The 21,755-nt window shown below is 45.4% G+C and overlaps 2 protein-coding genes across 14 annotated transcripts in view; one reads left to right on the forward strand and one right to left on the reverse strand.

The window, feature by feature from the left end:
* Window positions 1-1,493: 1,493 nt before the first annotated feature.
* On the reverse strand, window positions 1,494-21,740 carry PIGW (phosphatidylinositol glycan anchor biosynthesis class W). 6 transcript variants are annotated; one of them, XM_036911104.2, is made up of 2 exons: window positions 21,409-21,740; window positions 1,494-3,391 (listed from the first exon to the last, which is right to left on the reverse strand). In XM_036911104.2, the coding sequence occupies exon 2, from the start codon at window positions 3,374-3,376 to the stop codon at window positions 1,868-1,870; it is 1,509 nt and encodes a 502-aa protein (XP_036766999.1). In that variant the 5' UTR covers window positions 3,377-3,391; window positions 21,409-21,740; the 3' UTR covers window positions 1,494-1,867. The 6 variants fall into 6 exon arrangements, with proteins under 6 accessions (XP_036766999.1, XP_036766998.1, XP_057357243.1 ...); XM_036911103.2 differs by lacking the exon at window positions 21,409-21,740 and adding an exon at window positions 4,759-4,893; XM_057501260.1 differs by lacking the exon at window positions 21,409-21,740 and adding an exon at window positions 4,748-4,863.
* Window positions 4,807-21,755, forward strand: part of MYO19 (myosin XIX) — a 30,720-nt gene continuing 13,771 nt past the window's right edge. For 7 of the 8 annotated variants that reach the window (XR_005030005.2, XR_005030007.2, XM_036911092.2 and 4 more), the window contains exons 1-10: window positions 4,807-5,069; window positions 7,072-7,220; window positions 12,150-12,288; window positions 12,633-12,781; window positions 14,320-14,433; window positions 18,046-18,178; window positions 18,812-18,881; window positions 19,319-19,421; window positions 19,982-20,078; window positions 20,224-20,300. Coding sequence is in view for 6 of the 8 variants with exons in the window: in XM_036911092.2 (XP_036766987.2) it covers window positions 7,209-7,220; window positions 12,150-12,288; window positions 12,633-12,781; window positions 14,320-14,433; window positions 18,046-18,178; window positions 18,812-18,881; window positions 19,319-19,421; window positions 19,982-20,078; window positions 20,224-20,300 (894 nt within the window). In the remaining 2 variants the exon portion in view is untranslated. The remainder of the gene's footprint in view (window positions 5,070-7,071; window positions 7,221-12,149; window positions 12,289-12,632; window positions 12,782-14,319; window positions 14,434-18,045; window positions 18,179-18,811; window positions 18,882-19,318; window positions 19,422-19,981; window positions 20,079-20,223; window positions 20,301-21,755) is intronic. The other variant, XM_036911097.2, reaches the window with a different exon arrangement.

The raw sequence follows: 21,755 nt of genomic DNA on the forward strand, positions 1-21,755 counted from the left end.
CAGCAGCAGACCACTTAGACAACATGATCGTCAAGTCATCAAATAATTTAAATTATTTAAAATGACAACAGTAGTATCAGTGGAGCCCCTCAGCCCTCAGAATGCTTTGAACAGAGACGTTGTGGGGTATTAACACTGTGACACAGTGAGCAGGAAAACCAATCACTTTTTCTAGTTATGCTTAATTTGCATACTAAAATCTTATTGGTTAAATTTCAAAAGTCTTTTTAACAGAAAATTAACCTAATTTTTGTTTTCATAGCTGTATTACTATTCAACATACTGATTTCTTTAGGAAATTCCTTTCAATAATAAACTCCACATACAATTGATTTTATAGTTAGCAAATAAAAATGCCACATGAACACTAAATTAGCCATCATGGGTGTAACAAATTGAAGTAAATTAGTGTTAACAGTCATACTTAACAAATCACAGAATACAATAAATGAACTTACAGGCAACTAATTAAAACAGTAAATCCAAAATTTAATGTTAAAGGCTCCACCTACACAATAATCCAGATTGCTTAACAAATATAAAATTAACTTGAACATTCTGACCCCTGTGTATTTCTGCAATGATCACTTCTACTTGAGAATAGAACAATAAAAAGGCAGGTTTTAATTGATTTTTTTCATCCACTTTAAACATCATACAGTGAAGAATTAGAAACCACAGATTTTGTTTTTTAAATCTTTTGAGTAACAGGTTCAAAGGTCTACTTAAGAGTTTTTAAATGACTCAAGTTCTCAGCAGGGTATTAAAACCTTAAGCCATAGTTTTATTTGACCAGGTACTTGATGACTTTCTCACCGGTTCTTTCCCTTTAACATGGTAGATGAGATATGCCTGATCTGGCCCTGGCCTGCCTTCTTAATTAGCTAGCACACTACCCATGCTCTCCCTTCTTTTGAGCTCCAGCCTTCCTTGAGTTCCAAGATGTGCTAGGTTCTCTCCTAACCCAGGACCTTTGCTTAAGGATTTGTTCTACATAGAAAGGCTCTCTGCTGTTTACCCTTTCCTTTACCAGCACCCACCCCTCACTCCCCAGATACTTTTAACTCCTCACCCCATCCATCAGCTCTAGCCCCAGAAAATACCATCTATAGGGAAAACTTTGACTGTACTAGGTCAGCTCTTGATTTGACACTTCACAACCTATACTTCATGACTTAACAGTTTATACTTCATGCATTAACAGTTTATAATAGTTGTTGTTTCCTAGATTGCAAGCTCCAAGATATCAAGAAATTTGCCTATCAACCCTTACAGAGTAAGATAAAAAAAATGCATTAGTCCCAAAAGCAAAACTATTGTCTTATAATTAGGCATGTAAGCTATGTCACATGATTCAGTCTACTAGAGCATATAACTGTTTTCTGACTTCATAGTATGTAAGTATTTGATTATAAACCTTTTGTTTTCTTATATTTAGTTTTTTTTAAGATTAAAATGGAGCAGTAAAGTGTCGACAAATCCACAACTTAACAGAGATTTTCTAAGGTAAACTTTATTATAAAAGCAATACAATAAAAAATACAGGATGGAATAAGGTGATACAGGATGGAATGTAAAAATCCTCCCCACCCTCCAATCTTCCAGTGTCACAACTGCAAAGTTTCTTTAAAATACTTAAATTTAGTAAATTTCTATCATGTCAGAAGGCATTGTTTCTTCTCTATTGGTTTGTTTTCCATAATGTTGATACATTAAAATATTAAGCATCACTACTGTTAGAGGTTTGAGACTCCTAATTTTTCAAAATATAGTTAACACTAATTGCCAAGTCTGTTTTCTTCACATTTAATTTTTATTCTTCACATTAAAATAATAATGATCAACACAGGCATCTTATCCCTATTGATCACCAAAATTTTATAGTCTTATCTTGCAAGTGTAGCGCATAGATAATTAAACAGTTGCTAAACATATACAGATTGAGCACAAATAAGGTCCTCAAGGTACTGCTGTGTAATGTATCTATCAACAGGTTAATCAAGCCAGTAGTTACATTTGACAGCAAGAAAAAAATTAACTGGTTTCTGTTCATAGCTGTGATTAAGCAAAGACTGGGTTCTTTCTTTTCAGCTTCACAAACTAAAGGTTCTGAATACTTTCTATTAGTAGCAGGTGACTGGATAAGTTTCCAAGAGCATGGTACTAGAGCCCCTTTAATAAGAAATTTGGCAAAACTCAGAATTATATCACCCAGTAATAAACTACTAAGAAGGATCAGGCTAGATGCAACTATCCAGATACAAAAGGCTGAATTGGCCATTCTTCGAGATACTACTTCTACATTTGCCTGAACTATGTAAAGAGCTATGAAGAGGCTTAGAGCTGTCAGTAGAATACAATAGGCTACTTGTACCAAGTCTTTGATATTTGATCTCTTTTTAAGCACATATAACCCTGTTTGTACACCAGCCATGTGTATTGCCACATACCCTAAGGTAGATATTATTCCTTCTCTGTTGGCATTTAACAAACCAACCCTAGTGCCACTGCCATCAGTGCCATACAAAATTAATCTTTTTAGTGGGGTAAAGTCAAGGGCTAGCTGGTATAATACAGTAATGCTGATTGCCACAATCCAGGATTTATTTAGGGGGAAAATAATCAAAAGCAGTGATGTTACCAACTTCACAACTATTAAGGTAAAGAAAAAGTTCCAGTGAACTCCATATTCAGTTAGATGTTCCTGATAGCCTATGGACTTTACAGTGACTAATCGTCCCACTCCTAGGAAGACTAATGGCCAAACAGAGTACAATGACTTTGTAAAATAGTAAAATCTGGACCCTTCTGTATATTTTCTCCTAACCTCTGGAGAAACCACTGCAGTCCCAAAAACAAAGCCTCCTACTCCAAAATCCATTGCCCCTGTCCCATAGAGCTCAGTTTTGGCAAATCTTCTAGGAAAAAGTGGAAAGTCCACAGCCAAGATGGCAATAGCTGTAAATGCACCATTAATTACACGGAAACAGGAGATGGCTGGAATGTATTCTGATTCTAGACTGACTTTGAAGAATTTTTCAAGGACTTTCTGGACAGGCATTCTGGTATAGCAAGTTCTCCTGCAGTATATTTGATAAAACAGAACTGCCCCAAGGATAATCACAACAAAGTGCTCCACGAGGGCAAATGAAGACAAAATGGTCAAAGTGGCCACCAGGGGAACTATTAGGAAAACAAAGTCAATGAAGAATCGAGTTCTCCAGGTATGTGAAGAACCCAAGTGCTGTGAGAGAATGATCAGGAGCCCTCTGCACAGGACACAGACTGCAGGCAGGCACAAGCCCTGGGTGACTTCCAGCACGCTGGTTCCATTGTGGTTACTGACAAAAGCTTCCTTCATCTGCTTTTGAGACATTTTTTTTTCTTCTTCCTGTGAGAACAAGACCACAGGAATGCATTTGTGAAAAGCAATGTTCTTGTGGAACTGGCATATATATGTACCTGACTCGATTTTACTTTTATTCCTAGGTTTCAGAGTAAAACTTTAGGCCCTAATGATTTCAAATCAGAGCAGAACCCAAGACTTGTGATTCCCCCTCCAAGAATTGTGGGAAGAAGCCTAAAACTAATATATTAGAATACAAACGACATGCTAATAGTATGAAATTATTGGTTCAAAAACTAGATACTCTCAACATAAAGCAGACTCACAAGGAAAGTTAATTTGGGATATAAACCTGGAGAATGGAATTACAGTCGTATGGGAATTCCTTTTATACAGAGTTGTATATGTGATGAAGATTATATAATGAAAAGGGTACACTTGGCTTTTAAGTCAAATCTGTGAGGGAAGGCAGGATGAGGCAGGGAGAGAGGTGTCTGAGTACACTTTGGAGTATGGGGGGGCCTTGGTTTCGGTTCAGTCTCTCTCAATCTACTGCCTCTAGTATAAAATGCGGTCCTCCAGTGATCTCCTGACCCCAGGCTGCTCCTTAACTGATTTACTGCCAGCCACATGTTCAGGTTAAGCGGTAAGTACGGAGAATGGATAGCTAACGGGGGAGGCATTAAGATACAGTACATACTGCAGTTGTTTTCAAGGGATTAAAAACACCTCTCCGCCACATATCAATGTCTGAAAAGTAGCACAGAGGAAGAACACACGTGTTGACCAAGTAAGAACCGTACCGAATAAACGCATGCATTCACAACGGCCTGTCTGCACGCAGCAATACCTCACAATGACAAACCGATCCAAATAAACTCTTATTTAAGAGTCCTGTTCGTGACAGACACGCGCCACGGCCGCGCCGGCCCTGAGGTCTTGCGTGCTGCGGGTGCCGCGGCGATCCCGCGAAAAGGACCGTCTACGCGAGCCGACTCCCGCCGCATCGTTAGGTCCGTGGAATCGCGAGGCCACGCAGGAGCAGTGCGCTTCCGCCTTCCGAGCCCGCTTCCGGCCGAAACGGGCAGCCTGCGCTTCCGGGCTGGCGGATTCCGCGACCCCGCCCGGGGTGGTGCGGGCATCAGGCCCTGCCGGCGCCCCACGCCTGTTCTCTGCTCTGGGTTTACCCGGCTCGGGTTCTCTGGTCGTGGCTGTGTACAGGTCCTTCAGAGGAGCCCGGAGGGCAAAAAGCTGGTCCCGCGCCTCACCAGACTTTCAAACCCCTCGGCGAGGCCCTGTCAGACTGGTCGGAGGACGCCGCGCAACCTTCGGCTCCGTGAGGGCCCAAAGGCCCAGGAAACCCTGCCTCCCGCGCCAGAACACGGGAGGCCTCCGTCTCACCTGCATCTTACCCCAGGGTCTCAAAATATTTTCTCAGACGTAGCCCCCAATTCGGGATCCCAGCGCCCGGGCGGACCACGTGCTCCCGGAGCCGCGTGTGCGCACCCCGCCCAGGGGAGGAGCCGGCCGGCTCCCAGCCACTCCACCAGAAAGCTGCCGGCGGTGTGATCGGTCGCTCCCGGCTCTCTCCTCCCTCCTCACTCCCGCCCGCGCCTCTTCCTACCCCGTCCTCGGTCTCTTCCCGCCGCCTCACCCGGCTCGCCCGCCTTTCCAGTAGCTCCTGGAGAGGACCGCATACTCGGCTACTCAGGCCGTAGGACCGGTGAGTGCCACCCCAGACCCGCTTTGGAAGGTCCGAAGCGCTGACCGACCCCGATGGGCAGGGGAGGCGGGTTTGCCCTGGAGCGCAGGGAGAAGGGGGCATCTCCCCTCCCCCTTTCAAAAAGCGCCGCTTCTCTTCCCTTCATCCTTTTCTTTTTTGACCCAACAGCATCCCAAGAGGAGGTAGCCCAGCTCTTGTCCTTTGCCCAGAACAAGGACCTTTCAGGGTCACCCTCTCTCTCCACCTTGCCGGCAGGGGGCGGCCCGGGGCTGGGGGAGGTCCCGGCTGGCAGGCTAGGTCCTGGCTCCTGTTCCTCTCCTCGCCCTACCTAGGGACCGGGGAAGGGGCGGCGGGCCCCGGGAGGCGTCAGCGCACCCGCGCCCTTGGCAGGGGTCACGTCCACATTAACGGGAAGGACAAATACTCTTCGTGCCAGGTGCTTCGGGAATGCCATCCCAGCCCTAGGCCCGGCAGGACCCTCGCCAGGCAAGGGAGTTCTCAGTTCCCGCCGGGAACCTAGGGGCGGGGCCGGCTGGGCTCCCACGACCCTGACCCAGCTCTTAATGTCTGCCTTCCCACTCTCCTTACGCCGAGAAGTGCTGGGGAGATAGTAATCAGGTTGCCATTTGCCTGGCTTTACTCGGTGTTTCATCTATTCATTACCGTCTAGCTCCTGCCCACACTGGTCACACGCTTTCCAGAAATTCTTGGTTGGTAACCGCGAAGCCAACGGGGAACAAGGGCTAGAAGAACTGGAGAAAACCGCTCTAATCTGACTTGACTCTGGCTGGGTGTGGACCCTGCAATGTAATAACCAACTTTTGCAAAGCTCTCTCAGAGCTACTGGCCCATTTGATCCTTAACTCAGCGTTGTGAGGTCTGGATATTAGTATTTCTTTTTGCATACAAGGATAGGGAATAAGGCTTAGAGAGCTCTTGTGGTCTGCCTTCGAGGTGTTATGGGCTTTGGGTTCTAACCCCACAACCTGTTGTTCTTCCCCTTCTCTCTTAAAATGAGCTTCCAGTTGAGGGAGTTTTGTTCTCGAGAGTCAGGAGCCCTGCACATGACTGTCCTTTGGATGTTGTAGTGTCTGTCCGGTGTGAATGTGTCCAGTACAGTCCTGAAGCCTGGTTTGCCCGTTTTTCAGTTTCCATGATGTACTTAATCCCTGAGTTCTTTCAGAAGTTTTCAGGGCCTCAAGAAAGTCTCCACCAGGGTTCCTCCATTAGGGATACCCCTCATCCTGATCCTTCCTTGCTGGGGAGATGGGAGGCCTGGGAAATTCCGTTGAGAGTCACCTGCAGTTTTTCAGAAACTGGCCTAGGCCCAGCCTCACAACACCCCTCCTAGAGGTTCAGATGCACTCCCATTCTCTGAAATCCTTACCTTCTTAAAGTTGACACTGGAATGTTCTACCTGAATTATCCCTCCAAATGGGTTATACATCCTTAGTAGTAATACTAAAAATATTCTTCCTCTGAATGTTCAGATTTGTATTTTGTAGGGTGCTTTCAATCCATGACCTCATTGATCTTCAGAACCACTCCCCATTTTACTATCCGCATTTTCAAGATGAGGAATCAAGGTGGACTAGGAAGGCATTGTGGTTTACCAGTGAATTACTGAGCTATGATTGCCCTCCCACATAATAGCTTCCCTGGAGTATTAAGAGTTGATTCTGGCCTCTGCCCCACCAACTTTTGGCTATACTAAAATAGGATATTTCTGTCTAGTGAAGAGGATAGGGCTTCTCTGTCTCCATGTCTTCATCCTCACAGCACACTGACCCAGAAGACTTGGAGCCCCACCCAAAATCTCTGTAGTAAAACTGGCCCTGAAGGAGCCTGCGGAGTCTCTGCAGACTCATAAAAGTTTCCCCTGTTCCCTAATTGGCAGGGAACGGGAAAGACACTCCTTCTGCTTGGTGGAAGGAGCAGGAGTGAGTCACCCTGGAGAAGCCCTCATCAGTGTGTGGACCTTGTCTTCTCTCTCATGTCACAGGCTCTGGGGTGACTCATCTCAGTTTCCTCCAGAACTGAGCCCTTTGCTGGACCCATGCCCTCACCTGTTCCCCCATGACCGGGTGGATAGCACTCGTGCCCGTGACCCAGAACCCTGGCTGACCACATTGAAGCAGGATGCTCCAGCAGGTAAAACCTCACTCGCAGACAGCCTTCTCAAGCACCTGAGGCACCTTCCCATCTTTCACTTGCCTGAAGTTTCCACTGCCCTGGCTTTGAAGAAAGGGAAAGACGTCTGAAAGATCTTCCTTTCTCTCTTCATGGAGTCACTCTAGTGTCTTTCCCCAGTCATCAAGAAGCTCTTCCTCATACCCAGTTTGAATCTCCTGTTGTGGTTTTTAGTTCTTTTTCCTAGGATAGGTAAGATGGGATGAGTAAGGGAATCCTTAGGGCACTTTGGTGACCTTACAAGTCTGAGCCAGTGAGGGAGTTCTGAGAGATGTCTCTGCCAACTTGAATTATTGTGGCACAGTGGAAACCTGAGGCTTCCAGGAGGAGGTATTCCTTATAACTGAGCCTTAAATAGTTAAGTAGGAGAAGTCAAGTGGAGAAGGAAAATAAGCAGTCCAGGCAAAGAGGTCTGCCTGTGCAAAAATGTGAGGGATGACGACCTCTGTGGACATAGAGTAGGACTCTGATGAGTGGATCATGGGTTCATGGGAGGTTGCTTTTGGAACATGAACCCTGCCCTTACCCCAGGCCTCTGCCTCTCTGGGAAAACTGCTATGGGTCCAAGCCTGTATGATTCCAAATCACCCTTCACTGTTGGAGCCCCATCTCATCCTTTACATGCAGCTTTTGGTCTAGGGAGAATGCCAGTAAAATTTGCTGAATTTGTCTTTATTGTCACCAGGCACTGGGCTGAGGCACATGTTTAAGATGATACCTGCCCTCAAGGAGCTCATGGTCTGATGGAATCCTAGGCAGATAAGTGCCTGACACTCAGCAAGATGACTGAGTGTGAGGCCAGCGAGCCTCAAGGGGCTGTGCCTGACCTTCCAGTCTTTGGCTCATGAAATAGACTTCAAGGCTGGAGAGAAGTAGGCAGGACAATTGTCTGCTCTGGGGTTCTTTATTGTGGGTTTTTAACTTTATTTGCTTATTAAAGCAGTAATGTTTATCACAATCATACTAACAGAGGCTCTCTGTTCAGCTTAGCATAAGTACTCTGCTAAGCATTTTACATGTATAATTTTGTTCCTCCAGAAAGATTCAGAGAGTTTGAGTGACTTATTCGAGGTCACATTCATTATACGCAATGTGGAAAATACAGATAAACAAAGAGAACATTAAAATTACCCATAATTGTACTACCCAGACATAACCAACATATCCTAGATTTTTTCCCTAAATAAATATTTTTAAAATATTTAAAGCTATCATACCTTTTTATAACCTGCTTATTCTATTGTAAGGATGTGCTATATAATTCAGGCTATTTGGACATATATGTTATTTTCTATTTTTTTACAATTACAAATGACTATACAACATCATTCTTATGGCCTTTACATAGGATCATCTAGAAGCAGAATTGCAGACTTAAGGGACATGTGTAGTTTTAAGGCTCTTGATACATTATTGCCTAATTATAAGAGCCTCTTTTAAATAATAATAATAACTTTTGGGGGCAAATACCAGATCCCTCTTCTAAATACTTTATGTGCTTAATAGTAACTGAGTGCTGCCACCATTCCTATTTTACAGAGGAGGAAAACTGAGGCACACAGAGATTAAGAAACTTAAGCTAGCAAATGGATTCAAACTTGGACAAGCTAGCTTTAAAGTGCAGGCTCTTGACTATTATACTCAGCTGCCTCTCTGGTGGTATCAGAGCTGTTCATAAATTATGGCTGGGTTTGTGAGTGGTTTTTTTTCCCCCAGAAGAGAGGGATTTGCGTGGATCCAGCCATGCTTTGACTTAAGCTCCTACAGTCCATGAGCCTGCCATGTGTATTATGTGGGTCCAAGGTCAAAGAACAGGCAACATCTTTGGAAAGAACCTTGTTACTGGGCTTCTTGTATGATCCTCACCACCTTGACTTGGGAGTGTTGAACTCTCAGAGTTCACTAGTCTCATAGGAAGCCTACGCTTGTCATATTACAGATCCCTTCCTCCAAAAGCAGATTTCAGCCAGGTCACTGTCTTTTACTCCCCACCCCATCTTCCCTGCAGCTCCCAGGAAGACGAGCAGAAATGGGTTTCATGGACGGAAAATGGGGGAAAGAAACATGTGGCATATGTCGGCATCAAGGATGAGAAAGGGGCCTATTCCCCTTGTTGCCAATTCTTGACCTCATCTAACTTCTGAGCCAGATTTCCTCTCAAGTAATTAGCTGGGCTGAATTTAAGCCCCTGAGAGGCACAGGTGATGAAGGTATGGGGCTACCTCACTTCTGTTTTTTCATTGCAGGCTAAATGGGCTCTTTTTTTTGGTATCATTAATACACAATCATGAGCAACATAGTGGTTACTAGATTCCCCTCATTATCAAGTCTCCACCACATACCCCATTATAGTCACTGTCCATCAGCATAGTAAGATGCTATAGAGTCACTACTTGTCTTCTCTGTGCTATACTGCCTCCCCTGTGCCCCCCTCACACTCCCCCACCATTATGTGTGCTAATCATAATGCCCCCTTATTCCTCTTCTCCTTCCCTTCCCACCCACCCTCCCTAGTCCCTTTCCCTTTGGCAACTGTTAGTCCATTCTTGGATTCTATGAGTCTGCTGCTGTTTTGTTCCTTCAGTTTTTGCTTTGTTCTTATATTCCACAGATGAGTGAAATCATTTGGTACTTCTCTTTCTCCGCCTGGCTTATTTCACTGAGCATAATACCCTCTAGCTCCATCCATGTTGTTGCAAATGGTAGGATTTGTTTTCTTCTTATGGCTGAATAATATTCCATTGTGTATATGTACCACATCTTTATCCATTCATCTACTGAGGGACACTTACGTTGCTTCCATTTCTTGGCTAGTGTAAATAGTGCTGCAATAAACATAGGGATGCATATGTCTTTTTCAAACTGGAATCCTGCATTCTTAGGGTAAATTCCTAGGAGTGGAATTCCTGGGTCAAATGGTATTTCTATTTTTAGTGTTTTGAGGAATCTTCCATACTGCTTTCCACAATGGTTTAACTATTTTACATTCCCACCAGCAGTGTAAGGGGGTTTCCCCTTTCTCTGCATCCTCGCCATCATTTGTTGTTCCTAGTCTTTTCTATGTTGGCCATCCTAACTGGTGTGAGGTGATATCTCATTGTGGTTTTAATTTGCATTTCTCTAATAATTAGCAATGTGGAGCATCTTTTCATGTGCCTGTTGGCCATCTGAATTTCTTCTTTGCAGAAGTGTCTGTTCATATCTTCTGCCCATTTTTTAATAGGGTTATTTGCTTTTTGGGTGTTGAGGCATGTAAGTTCTTTATATATCTAGGATGATAACCCCTTGTCAGGTATGCCATTTGCAAATATATTCTCCCATACTGTAGGATGCCTTTTTGGTCTGCTGATGGTGACCTTTGCTGTACAGAAGCTTTTTAGCATAATGTAGTCCCGTTCATTTTTTATTTTGTTTCCCTTGCTAGAGGAGATGCATTCAGGAAAAAGTGTTTATATTCAAGAGATTTTTGCCTATGTTTTCTTTCTAAGAGTTTTGTGGTTTCATGTCTTACATTTAGGTCTTTGATCCATTTTGAGTTTACTTTTGTGTATGGGGTTAGACAATAATCCAGTTTCATTCTCTTGCCTGTAGCTGTCCAGTTTTGCCAACACCAGCTGTGGAAGAGGCTGTCATTTCCCCATTGTATGTCCATGGCTCCTTTATCGTATATTAATTGACCATATATGCTTGGGTTTATATCTGGGCTCTCTAGTCTGTTCCATTGGTCTATGGGTCTGTTCTTGTGCTAGTACCAAATTGTCTTGATTACTGTGGCTTTGTAGTAGAGCTTGAAGTCGGGGAGCATATTCCCCCCAGCTGTCTCTTCCTTCTCAGAATTGCTTTGGCTGTTTGGGGTCATGTGGTTCCATATGAATTTTAGAACTATTTACTCTAGTTCATTGAAGAATGCTGTTGGTATTTTGATAAGGATTGAACTGAATCTGTAGATTGCTTTAGGCCAGATGGCCATTTTGACAATATTAATTCTTCCTGTTCACGAGCACGGGATGTGTTTCCATTTATGGGTATCTTCTTTAATTTCTCTCATGAGTGTCTTGTAGTTTTCAGAGTATTGGTCTTTCACTTCCTTGGTTAGGTTTATTCCTAGGTATTTTATTCTTTTTGATGCAATTGTGAATGGAATTGTTTTCCTGATTTCTCTCTCTGCTAGTTCATTGTTAATGTATAGGAATGCAACAGATTTCTGTGTATTAATTTTGTATTCTGCAACTTTGCTGAATTCAGATATTAGATCTAGTAGTTTTGGAGTGGATTCTTTAGGGTTTTTTATGTACAATATCATGTCATCTGCAAACAGTGACAGTTGAACTTCTTTACCAGTCTGGGTGCCTTTTATTTCTTTGTGTTGTCTGATTGTCATAGCTAGGATGTCCATAACTATGTTGAATAAAAGTAGGGAGAATGGGCATCCTTGTCTTGTTCCTGTAAACAGACTCTTTTTAAAAAGGCCCAAACCATGGTTCTTTTCCTTAGCAGAACTCCTACAGCAGCTCCCCCAACCCCTGCCAGGCCCAACAAGGCTGGTAGCTGGACAGCCTGCAAGCTGGAGCTCATGGCAGAGGAAAGGGTACAGTGCTTACTAATTTGTTGAGCACATACTTTGTACCAGGCACTGAGTGCTTTGTATATCTTCTTATTTTTCTTCACAACAGCTCTGTGAACTGGTTTTATTTTCCTTTATTTAAAAATAAAGATGTTGGTGGCCTAACAGAGAAACTAGGCTCACAGGCCTAGTAAGTGGCAGAACTGAAATTTAAACCCAATTAGGCTATGGTACTAGAGACTTTTTCTACTATAGAGACCCTCACTCCCACATAGCTGCCAGCTGGTCTGAGTCCCAGTTCTTATAACCCTGTTACTCCCTCCTAGGTAAATGGCCACAGGTCAAGCTGTGACACCCGAGGTAAGGAATGCCTCCGAGAAGACCTGCAGGAGTTCCTGGGTAGGGAAGGCCCGCTGCACCAGCTGGATGACCTCACCAAGGTGAATCCTGTGACACTAGAGACAGGTATGGGCCTCCCTCTCCTTCAGAGTGCCATCTCCAAAAGGGTAGAGTGTGTGTGGGTGTTCAGCACCGTTCCCCTGGCCAGACTGAAGCAGACCTGGCCTGACCTAGAGCCAGATAAGCTGCTCCAGACTTATGCCTGGCAGTTGCACTGGACTCTCCAGCACAGACTTGCTCCAGATTTGGGGTTTATCTTAATTAAATCTTGTACTTGTTCACCAGGGAGCTGCTGGGATCTAATGGCACTTAGCTAATTGCACAGGGAGTGCTGTTAGGCAGATGTGTGTGTGTGCAGTTGTGTCTACATTTGAGCTAGATAGAGTTTTCTAAAGGTGCTTCTGCCTCAGTCCTGAGGTGTCTGCAGGCCCGGTACACGGCAGACACATTCTACACCAATGCTGGCTGCACCCTGGTGGCTCTGAACCCCTTCAAGCCTGTCCCTCAACTCTACTCACTGGAGCTCATGAGAGAGTACCACACTGCTCCTCAGCCCCAGGTAAGACAGCTCCTTCCTGGGCCTCAGGGCTCCCCTTCCTCGCCCGAGGCCTCGCAGCTTCCCCATCTTCACCCATTTATGCACCAGCCATGCAATCATTTGAAGTCTGCTGGTGCCACAGCGCGGCCCAGCAGGGGCTTACAGAATTTTGGACACATGACAGTAGGTGCAAAGTGGGAGATAAATATTTTCTTTAACTGAGTTTGGAACCTAAACTAAGGGCATAGAAAAGGATTTTCTTTCTCCTCCATGAATTTATTAATAGGAATTTACAAATACAAAGATGTATTTGTGTATTTAGCAAACTACTCTTTTGGAAAAGAATAAAATTACATGCAGTAAGGACTGTCTTCGAAAATTCAGCACATGTTCTTCTGTATTGCAAGGAATTAGAGGAGCAAATTCTGATGGGGATGATGCAGGAAGGGGTTAGACTAGTTGGTATGCAAGTGCATGATGTGTTCGTGGAGAGGCAAGAGCAAACTTGCCAACAGGTGGGGTGCTGTTGGGGAGAGAGGCTGTGGCTGAAACAGGAAGAGGAGAAGATAAGCTGGGCTTTTGGGGAAGGGTCTGAAGCACCGCATCAGGCATAGAGTCCACAAAGCTGCTTCACTAGGGGTGGAGGTGGGACTGATTAGAAACCACTGTGGGGATAATTACTCTGGAGGTTGGAAGGGTAGGTTTAGGAAGGTGAAACGGGGCAGGGAGAACAGCTGGAATCTTTGCAACATTCGAGTGGGTAGGGAAGGGCAGGTAGGTGGCTCTGATACCGTCCAGAACAGAGCCTTCTCCCTTCAGGACCTAACTCTGGGTAAGTGGTCCTTGCTAGGTGGGTAGTACTGGGCTGGCTAGGCATCATGCAAATAGGCTGGCCCTCCAGAGGCTCAGGCATGGTTAAGTATCCAAGCGGAATCCATGGGAAGCCTGTCCTGAGAGCCCAAATCCCCGACTGTCTGCCTTCTCAAAGGCAAAAGCCATGTCATGGTCCCGTTTCCTCAGTGCCCAGCTTGATGCCCAACACATCGAGAACAATTACTGTTTCTTGATGGGAATAACAACAGTGGCCTTTAAAATTCAATCATGAATGTGCACTTACATGCTGAGTGGCTGTGGGAAGGATATATAACCCCTTTGCACCTCCAATTTTTCATCTGTAAAATAGTGTTAGCTATCCAACTAACACAAGACTTCTTAAGCAGTAATTTATAAGAAAGTACTTTGTAAATTGCCAAGTATGAATAATATAAAATAATAAACAGCAGAATAAGACTATTAAGGTAAGATAAGATAGGAAGATAAAGTGTTAATGTCATAGACTGGTCAAGTCCAGCACTGTCCCCAGACTGAGAGAAGATGGGTGGGTGAAGCCACCATAGCAGTCCCACAGTTAGACCTAACACTGTTCTATCCAGGGAATTTTTCTAGAGAAGCCTCCTGTTACTGCTATGGGCAGCCTTCCCATCTCAGCCATCATTAGATCGACCACTCCTTGAAGACAGGCCTTGCCTCCTGTGACCTTTCACCCCTTCATGTTTCAGAAACTGAAGCCCCACATCTTCACTGTGGGTGAACAGACGTACAGGAATGTCAAGAGCCTGATTGAGCCAGTCAACCAGTCTATTGTCGTCAGTGGAGAGAGCGGCGCTGGAAAGGTAAGAGGGCCCCTGTCACCTTCATGACTAGCTAGGTGGGCAGAGAGGCAGGGGGGGGTCATTCCTTGTGGAATCGTTTGTTGGCTAGTCATTCCCAGATAGGGTGGCTCAAGCAGGGAGTCAGTGTGCAGTGGTGGGCAAGCTCTGGGCAGGAAGTCAAGAGACAGGGCTTTAGTCCAGGCTCTTCTACCACCTCTGTAGCCCCGGATTAGATACTTTCCTCTCTGAGCCTTCATTTTCTCATTTAAGTTCTCTATCAGCTCTGACACCACTGGAAACAAAAATCAGCTGTTGGGACTCCAGCATAGTGACTAAGAGCACATCAGAAAGATACTTTGCTTCTGCAAACCTCAGTTCTTCGTAAAATGGCAGGGACAGGAGTACCAACACCTAACTCATGGGACTTCTGTGAAAGTTAAATGAACCAGTGCACATAAGGTAACTTGGTGTATGCTTTGCACATGGCAACAGTCCTCTGAAAGTAGCTGGGATTACTTGAGGGAAAGTGTTTATTGGAGTAGCCCTCCTGCAGCCTCTGGGTTGCCCTCTGCCTACATTCACATAAGAGAGAATCGCTGAGCACTGAGTACCTGTCAGGTTCTACCTGGCTAGCCACTGAAGAGTGGCAGGGGCCCAGGGAGTGGGGACAGAGATAAAAATGCAACATCTGGCTTTTAAGGGGGCTCTTATGCACTGGGAAAGACAGGCAAGGAAACAGATGAAGACAGTGAGCTGCAGGGATGAGGGCCGGGACTTGGGGGCAGAGGGATCTGAGAGAGCTGTGTCAAGGTGGCCAGTGCAGTGGCTAGTGCCCTGCACCCGGACGAAGCCCACTGTCCCCTAGAATTGCTCTGGGGAGCTGAGGCTGGACTCTGGACCCATACAGCCAGAGCTCAGTAACCCTTCAGTCAGTGTGGTCAGGGCTGGGCCTGATATGTTTTTACTTATTTTTAATAGTAACATAGTTACATAGTTCAAAAATCAAGCAGTATTACAAGGCTTACAAAGAAAAACAGCAACCCTGCCTCATAGCTCTCATCCTTATTCCCCCTCTGCAGAGGCAGCTACTTTGACATCTTTCAGCAGTTTATTTTAGTGCTTGCACCCATATTTCTAAACAACGTGCTCGTTGATTTTTCAGTTTTGGACCTTTTCTATCTATTTCCTACTTTGATGAGGAAATAACCCTATTTCCTTTCCCCCAAATACATATGTAACTATATTACAATTTCTAGTTAACATACAGTGTTATATTAAAACCATGTATGTATTGTTCACAGCAGAACCATGCAATATCCTATGATTACATTTCATTTCTTACATAATTTTTACTTTGCCTCCACTTAATAATTGCCCTATTTTTCATTTGTTCAGTTTCTATATACGTATTATTACCAAACGTGTCACCAAAGCTGGAAAACACCTATCCAACGGCCATGGCAAGTACATTGGTCTTTTGTTTTCCTTGGTGATGCCCTTCAGATGCAGGTGACTGCTGGTGGCTGCTGCCACACAGCTAGTACCTCGGAGCTTCTCTGCCTCACTCTGCAGGTCCCCAGAGTGACCTCTGTCCTATGATAAATCACCCATTACTGGAGCCCATGGTTTCTACTTTGTCCTTTACTGTCTTTTTGTATAGAGCACATTCTTTAGTAGCTCCCTGAAAAAGGTATACAGGGAGGGCAAATTTTTAAGTTGTTGCACATCTGAAGATGTTTATTGTGCCTCAAATTTGTTATGTTGGGAATTTTGTAAATTCTAGGTTGTAAGTCATTTTCTTTCCAAATTTATAAGTTTTTTATTTTTTGAGTGTTGCTGTAGAGAGTCCTAGTCCATAATGATGGTTTGTCTTTTTCTTCCCAAAAGACTTCTAAGGTCTTTTTTATCCATAGGTATTAAAATTAACAATACTGTGTCTTGGTACGATCTTTTTTTACTTACTATGCTGGATGTTTTATGGGGGTCTTTTTAACCTGGAAATTCAAGGCCTTTTGTTTGGGGAAATTTTTTGTTGTTATACATAATTTAATAATTTCCTCCTCTCTGTTTTCTCTTTCTGGAACTCCTATTAGTAGGAAGTATTATTAATTATCTGATAGTGTTTTGTTACCTATTCTTCCATCTCTTAATTTTTTTTTGTTGAAGTATGGTTGATATACATTATATTGGTTTCAGGTATACTGCATAGTAATTCAACAATTATATACAGTACAAGATGCCTCCCACAATAGTATAGTTACCATCTATCACCAAAGATGTCACCAAAACAGTATTATCTCATCTCTTAATATTTTGTTCTGTCTTCTGAGAGATATTCTCTACTTGACCTTTCAATTATTTTGCATTTTTGAAGTTTTCTTAAAAATTTTGGATTTTGTTAATTCTAAGTTCTTTCTTATTATCTGAATATTTTCCTACTGGCATCCTGGTCCTACTTTATTGGTTCAGTATCTTCTCTCATCTCTCAGTATATTTCATGATTTCTGCTTGTCTTCTCTTTGCATTGACTGTTTCCTTCTAGTTCCTTTTCCTGCAATTGCTGTGATATGTGTCTTTTATGTAAATGAATTTTATTAAATAGTTAGTAATCCTTAAGTTTCTGGTCATATTTAATAATAATGCATTAAGCAACTAATTACAATCTCTTGACAGGATTGTCAACAGGGGGCCTCACTGTAGGTAGCTTTATAAACGTGTGAGACCCTGAAAGTCTGTAACTTTTCGTATGAGCTTATCAGTGTCTTCATAAAAGAGTCTTCCAATTTCTTCAGCAGAGAGATAGAAACTATATAGAGTTAAATGGAAATGATAAACATAATAAACAGTTCCTTCATGCTTATCTTCAGACTAGACACATAGAAGAATAACATCAGTGAACATGGCAATAAGTCAATAGAAATCATCCATTGCAAAACAATGAGAAAACTGCATCTAAGAGCTGTGGTATGTCAAATGGTCCACCATACTTGTAATTGTTGTTCCAAGAGAAGAGAGAGAACATGAGTCAGAAGCAATCTTACAAATTAACAAAAGATGACAAGCACAGATCCAAGAATTTTAGGAAAACCAAGCTGATAAATAACAAAACACACCTAGATATATTATAATCAAATTGCAGAAAATCTAACATAAGGAGAAAACTTTTAAGGAAGCCAGAAAAAATAAACATTGCATAAGGAGGAACAAAGGTAAGAATGATAGGCATCTTCCAAAAACTGCAAGCCCACAGATAATAGTGACATCTTTGAAGTGCTGAAAGAAATTATGTCAACCTAGAATTCTTTTAGCAGCAAAAATATCTTTTAAAAATGAAAGTGAAATAAAGACCTTCAAAGTGAAGAAACTCATTGCTAGCAGATCTGTACTACAAGAAATACTTAAGTTGTATTTTTGTAAAAGTGTCCTTTGGAGCTAGGAGAAGCAGAAGTGAGTACCCCATTTCACAGATGGGGAAGTGCTTTGCCCAAAGACACAATTGAACTCATCATTCCCCCATTTGGTCAGCAACATGCCCAGCAAGAGAAGAGGGCTCTACTGGGCACCATTCCTTCAGACAGTCTCAGGAGTGGGAGGGCCATGGACTCAGCTCCCACAGGGCTGTTTCTGCTGCAGACATGGACGTCCCGCTGCCTCATGAAGTTCTACGCTGTGGTGGCTGCCTCACCCACATACAAGGAGAGCCACAAGATTGCAGAGAGGATTGAACAGCGTATCTTGAACTCCAACCCTGTCATGGAAGCTTTTGGTAAGCTCAGTGTCCTCAGTTCCATTTCCTCAGGGATTTGCCACCTCCCAGGGAGAGGAGTAGTGCTCTGGACCCTCTCTTTGAGGTTTGGAAAAGAAGCAGTTCATTGAAACCCTCTCTTTGGGGATTGTATCATTCACTGCCTCAGACCTCCAACTTCCCCCTAGGTACCCTTAGCCTCTTTCCAGTAGAGGTGATGTCATTCAGCATCCCCTCCCTGTAGCCTAGGCAGATGTAAATGGTGCTGGAGATGACCTTGTGGCTCAACTAGTCTGAATCCTATCCTTCCATCCAGTTACCTGATGATTCAGCGAAGGGGATTTTTCTGAGGGTGCACAATATTGTCCATGTTGGTAGTGACTGCTGCTTGTTTTTGACCCTTTCTCTTCTAAGAAGACAGTCCCTGACCACCTAGTTTTGTTCATTCCAATTCTCTGCCAGGAATTTCTTCTAATTCTTGCATCACATTTGCTAAAGTGCCCATTTCCCAGTCCAGTCCCCTGTGACAGAGACCAACAAGGGATCTTTAGGTGACTTGAGGTTAGAGACGTGCCCCCAGCAGACCTGCAACCCCTTTGGCCCATGAGGACTCTAAACATATGGGAGTGGTATAAACATAGGTGTGATCTCTAGGGAATGCATGCACACTGAGGAATAACAACAGCAGCCGCTTTGGGAAGTTCATCCAGCTCCAGCTGAACAGGTAATCCCTGCTGTCTCCCTGGCTGAAGGAAGGACGGGGTGGGGAGCTTGAAAGTGGCTGGGGCAGTCTCCAGCCTGCGCCACCCTATGGGCAGAACCCTGCTCCTCCTGGCATGTATGTATGGAGATGAGTGGGCCTGAGTGTGCACTAGTGAAACTGCCTCCTCTCTGGGCTACATCCTTGAAACTGGGGTTTCTGCTCCTGCCTTGGGATGGGGAGAATGATATATAGAGGTCTTGGCCCGGCCCTCCCAAGCTGGTGGCAGGGGAATGTCCCAGACCATCCAAGATTCTGCTGAGTGCTTCCTAGTCCTCATGACCTACATTAGTTAAGTGGAAGAGCTTGGGAGCAGTTGCTGGGTTACGGTCTGGCACGCCACAAGGGCCTAATAAATGGTTGTGGAATGAATGGGCAACTAATAGGCCTACTTGTGCCAGGGTCCAGCAGATGACTGGAGCTGCAGTCCAAACCTACCTCCTAGAGAAGACTCGAGTGGCCTGCCAGGCCTCCAGTGAGAGAAACTTCCACATCTTCTACCAGGTCTGTGTCACACAGGGCCCTCAGCTGCCCAGATGCAGGGCAGATGTGGGCCTGTCTCTCCAGCCCCACACACCCTGCAGGGCTCCATACCTTCCTCTTCATCTGGCTTCCAGTGATGCCACCACTTACTCCTGCGAACTTTGTGCAACACTTGCCTTCTCTAACCAAAAGGTCCTTGACACCAGACTGTGTTACCTTCCTCAGACTGCAGACCCTCCTAGAATGGCAGCTCTCCTCCAACAGAACAAGGGCTTCCCTAGAGCTGTGTCTCTTCCATCACCTTGAGGGTCCCCCAAGGCATGGATGGTTGTCTCCCTACTCTCAGACTGAGACTGGAGGCTCCCCAGACAGGAGTCGTGCTTCTGTCATCAGACTACAGGCTCCATGGGTCTTCTGCATCAGGCTGCAGACACCCAGAACTGTGTGCTCCTACTTTTCCCCATGCCTGCCCTGGGCTCTCTGTGGAGGGGGGTGGGGGCCTCTCAGCCTTGCAGTATCATTCCTCACTCCCCCCAACTCCACTCATGAGGCCTGGACTTCGCACCCACCCCTCCCCACAGATCTGCAAAGGAGCCAGCGCAGAGGAGAGGCTCCAGTGGCACCTCCCCGAGGGAGCCACCTTCTCTTGGCTGCCCAACCCAGAGAGGACCTTGGAAGGTAGGAGGAGCCTTGCCCAGCACCCTGGACAGGCCCGACAGCACCCACCCTCTGCACAGGGGCTACCTCCCTCACCCCTTGATGCCCCTGCTGACCAGCAGGACCAGAGAGTCCTGACCCGGCTATGGTTTGGATTTCTTTTCAGAGGATTGTTTTGAGGAGACCAGAGAGGCCATGCTTCATTTGGGCATTGACACCTCCACCCAGAACAACATCTTTCAGGTCAGAAGGAAAGCCACCCCGCTTGTATCTGGCAGCGGTGACAGGCAGCCCCTTTCACAGGACCCTTCTCTGAGCGTGACTTCCTGAGGGTCTGGGACTCTAAGCCCTGCTGCACAACCTCCAAGATGTTAACCACCCTCTGTGCTGCTGAGCCAGTGGCAGGGTGCCAGGGTAGAGAGTGCATGAGGACCACAATGGAGCACATGGCGCTGTAGCACAGAACATAGCACACTATCCATGCAGGTCACAGGGCAAAGTGCCTGAGTCAGTTATTACTGCAGCAGTCAGACTAGAGAAATAATGCTACTGCGTTTATCTAGTATGCTAGAATTTAAAAATCACATTCAAGCCTCTTAGCTCACTTGTTTTTTTCAGCAGTCCTGTGTATGTGGAGATTATTCCAATTTTATGCTTGAGAAAACTAGAGGTAAGGTGACCTGCCTAAGGTCAAACACCACCAAGTGACACAGTTTGTACCAGACATTGTAATTCTGACTTCCCACCTTTCCCATCCCACTAGTGGCCTTCCTTCACCCATCTGTGAATCACCACAGCACATGCCTTACTGATTGCTGAGACGATTAAACGAGATGATGACTACCTCCTTCCCTCACCTCCTCACCCACCCAAGTAACAGGAGAAGACATGTAGGACAGGCTGGCAGCAGGCACAGGGAAGCCACTGCAGGGAGGTGGCAATGCAGCAAAAAGTGACCTCCAGCTCCAGACTGAGGCTGCTCCGGCAGGGAGGGGATCCCAGCCCATACGGGCACTGCCGGGCCAGAACTTGGCTAGCGGGACAGCACAGGGATAAGCGGACAACACTAGGAGTCTGAGCAAGAGCACTGACTTGGGGCGGGCATGACCCTCTGCCTCAGTCACACTGCCCAGTGGGCACTGCAGTCTCCTAAAGTGGGTTGTGGCCTGAAAGCCAATAGTATGTGGAGGCCCCCTGCCTGAGACCAGACTGGGCTGGTGGGAGAGGCCCCACCTGAAACCAGTGCCAGGTCCCAGGGGCTCCAAGTTGCTGGGCCTGGGAGTCAGCTTTCTACAGCCCCAAGGGCTCATTCATACGGGATCACTGAGTGCAAACGTAACAGGGCACTCACCTCACAGAGAAGACCAGGATCACAGATCTCCCCAGGCTGGGCTGCCGGAAACCCAATAGTGCTGAGAAATGGCTTGAAAGGGAGCCAGAGCCAGGTCCCCACAGTCACACAGAAGTTAGCCTTGTCCACAAATAACAAGCGCTGGTCTCACAGTCTGCCCCTGGAGAGGGGGAGGCAGAGGGACAGGGTGGGTGACATGCAGATCCCCACTGGCTGCCCTGGGAGGCGTCTGAAGTCACACCACCTGGGTTCTCCACCTGCCTTTCTCCTTTACCAAGTACGTGGCCTTAGGCTTGTGATATAACCTCCTTTCCCTGTCTCATCTCTTTCATGGGCATCACCACAGC

Source organism: Manis pentadactyla, chromosome 4, assembly GCF_030020395.1.
Source record: "Manis pentadactyla isolate mManPen7 chromosome 4, mManPen7.hap1, whole genome shotgun sequence".
In the NCBI taxonomy this organism is placed as follows: Eukaryota; Metazoa; Chordata; class Mammalia; order Pholidota; family Manidae; genus Manis; species Manis pentadactyla.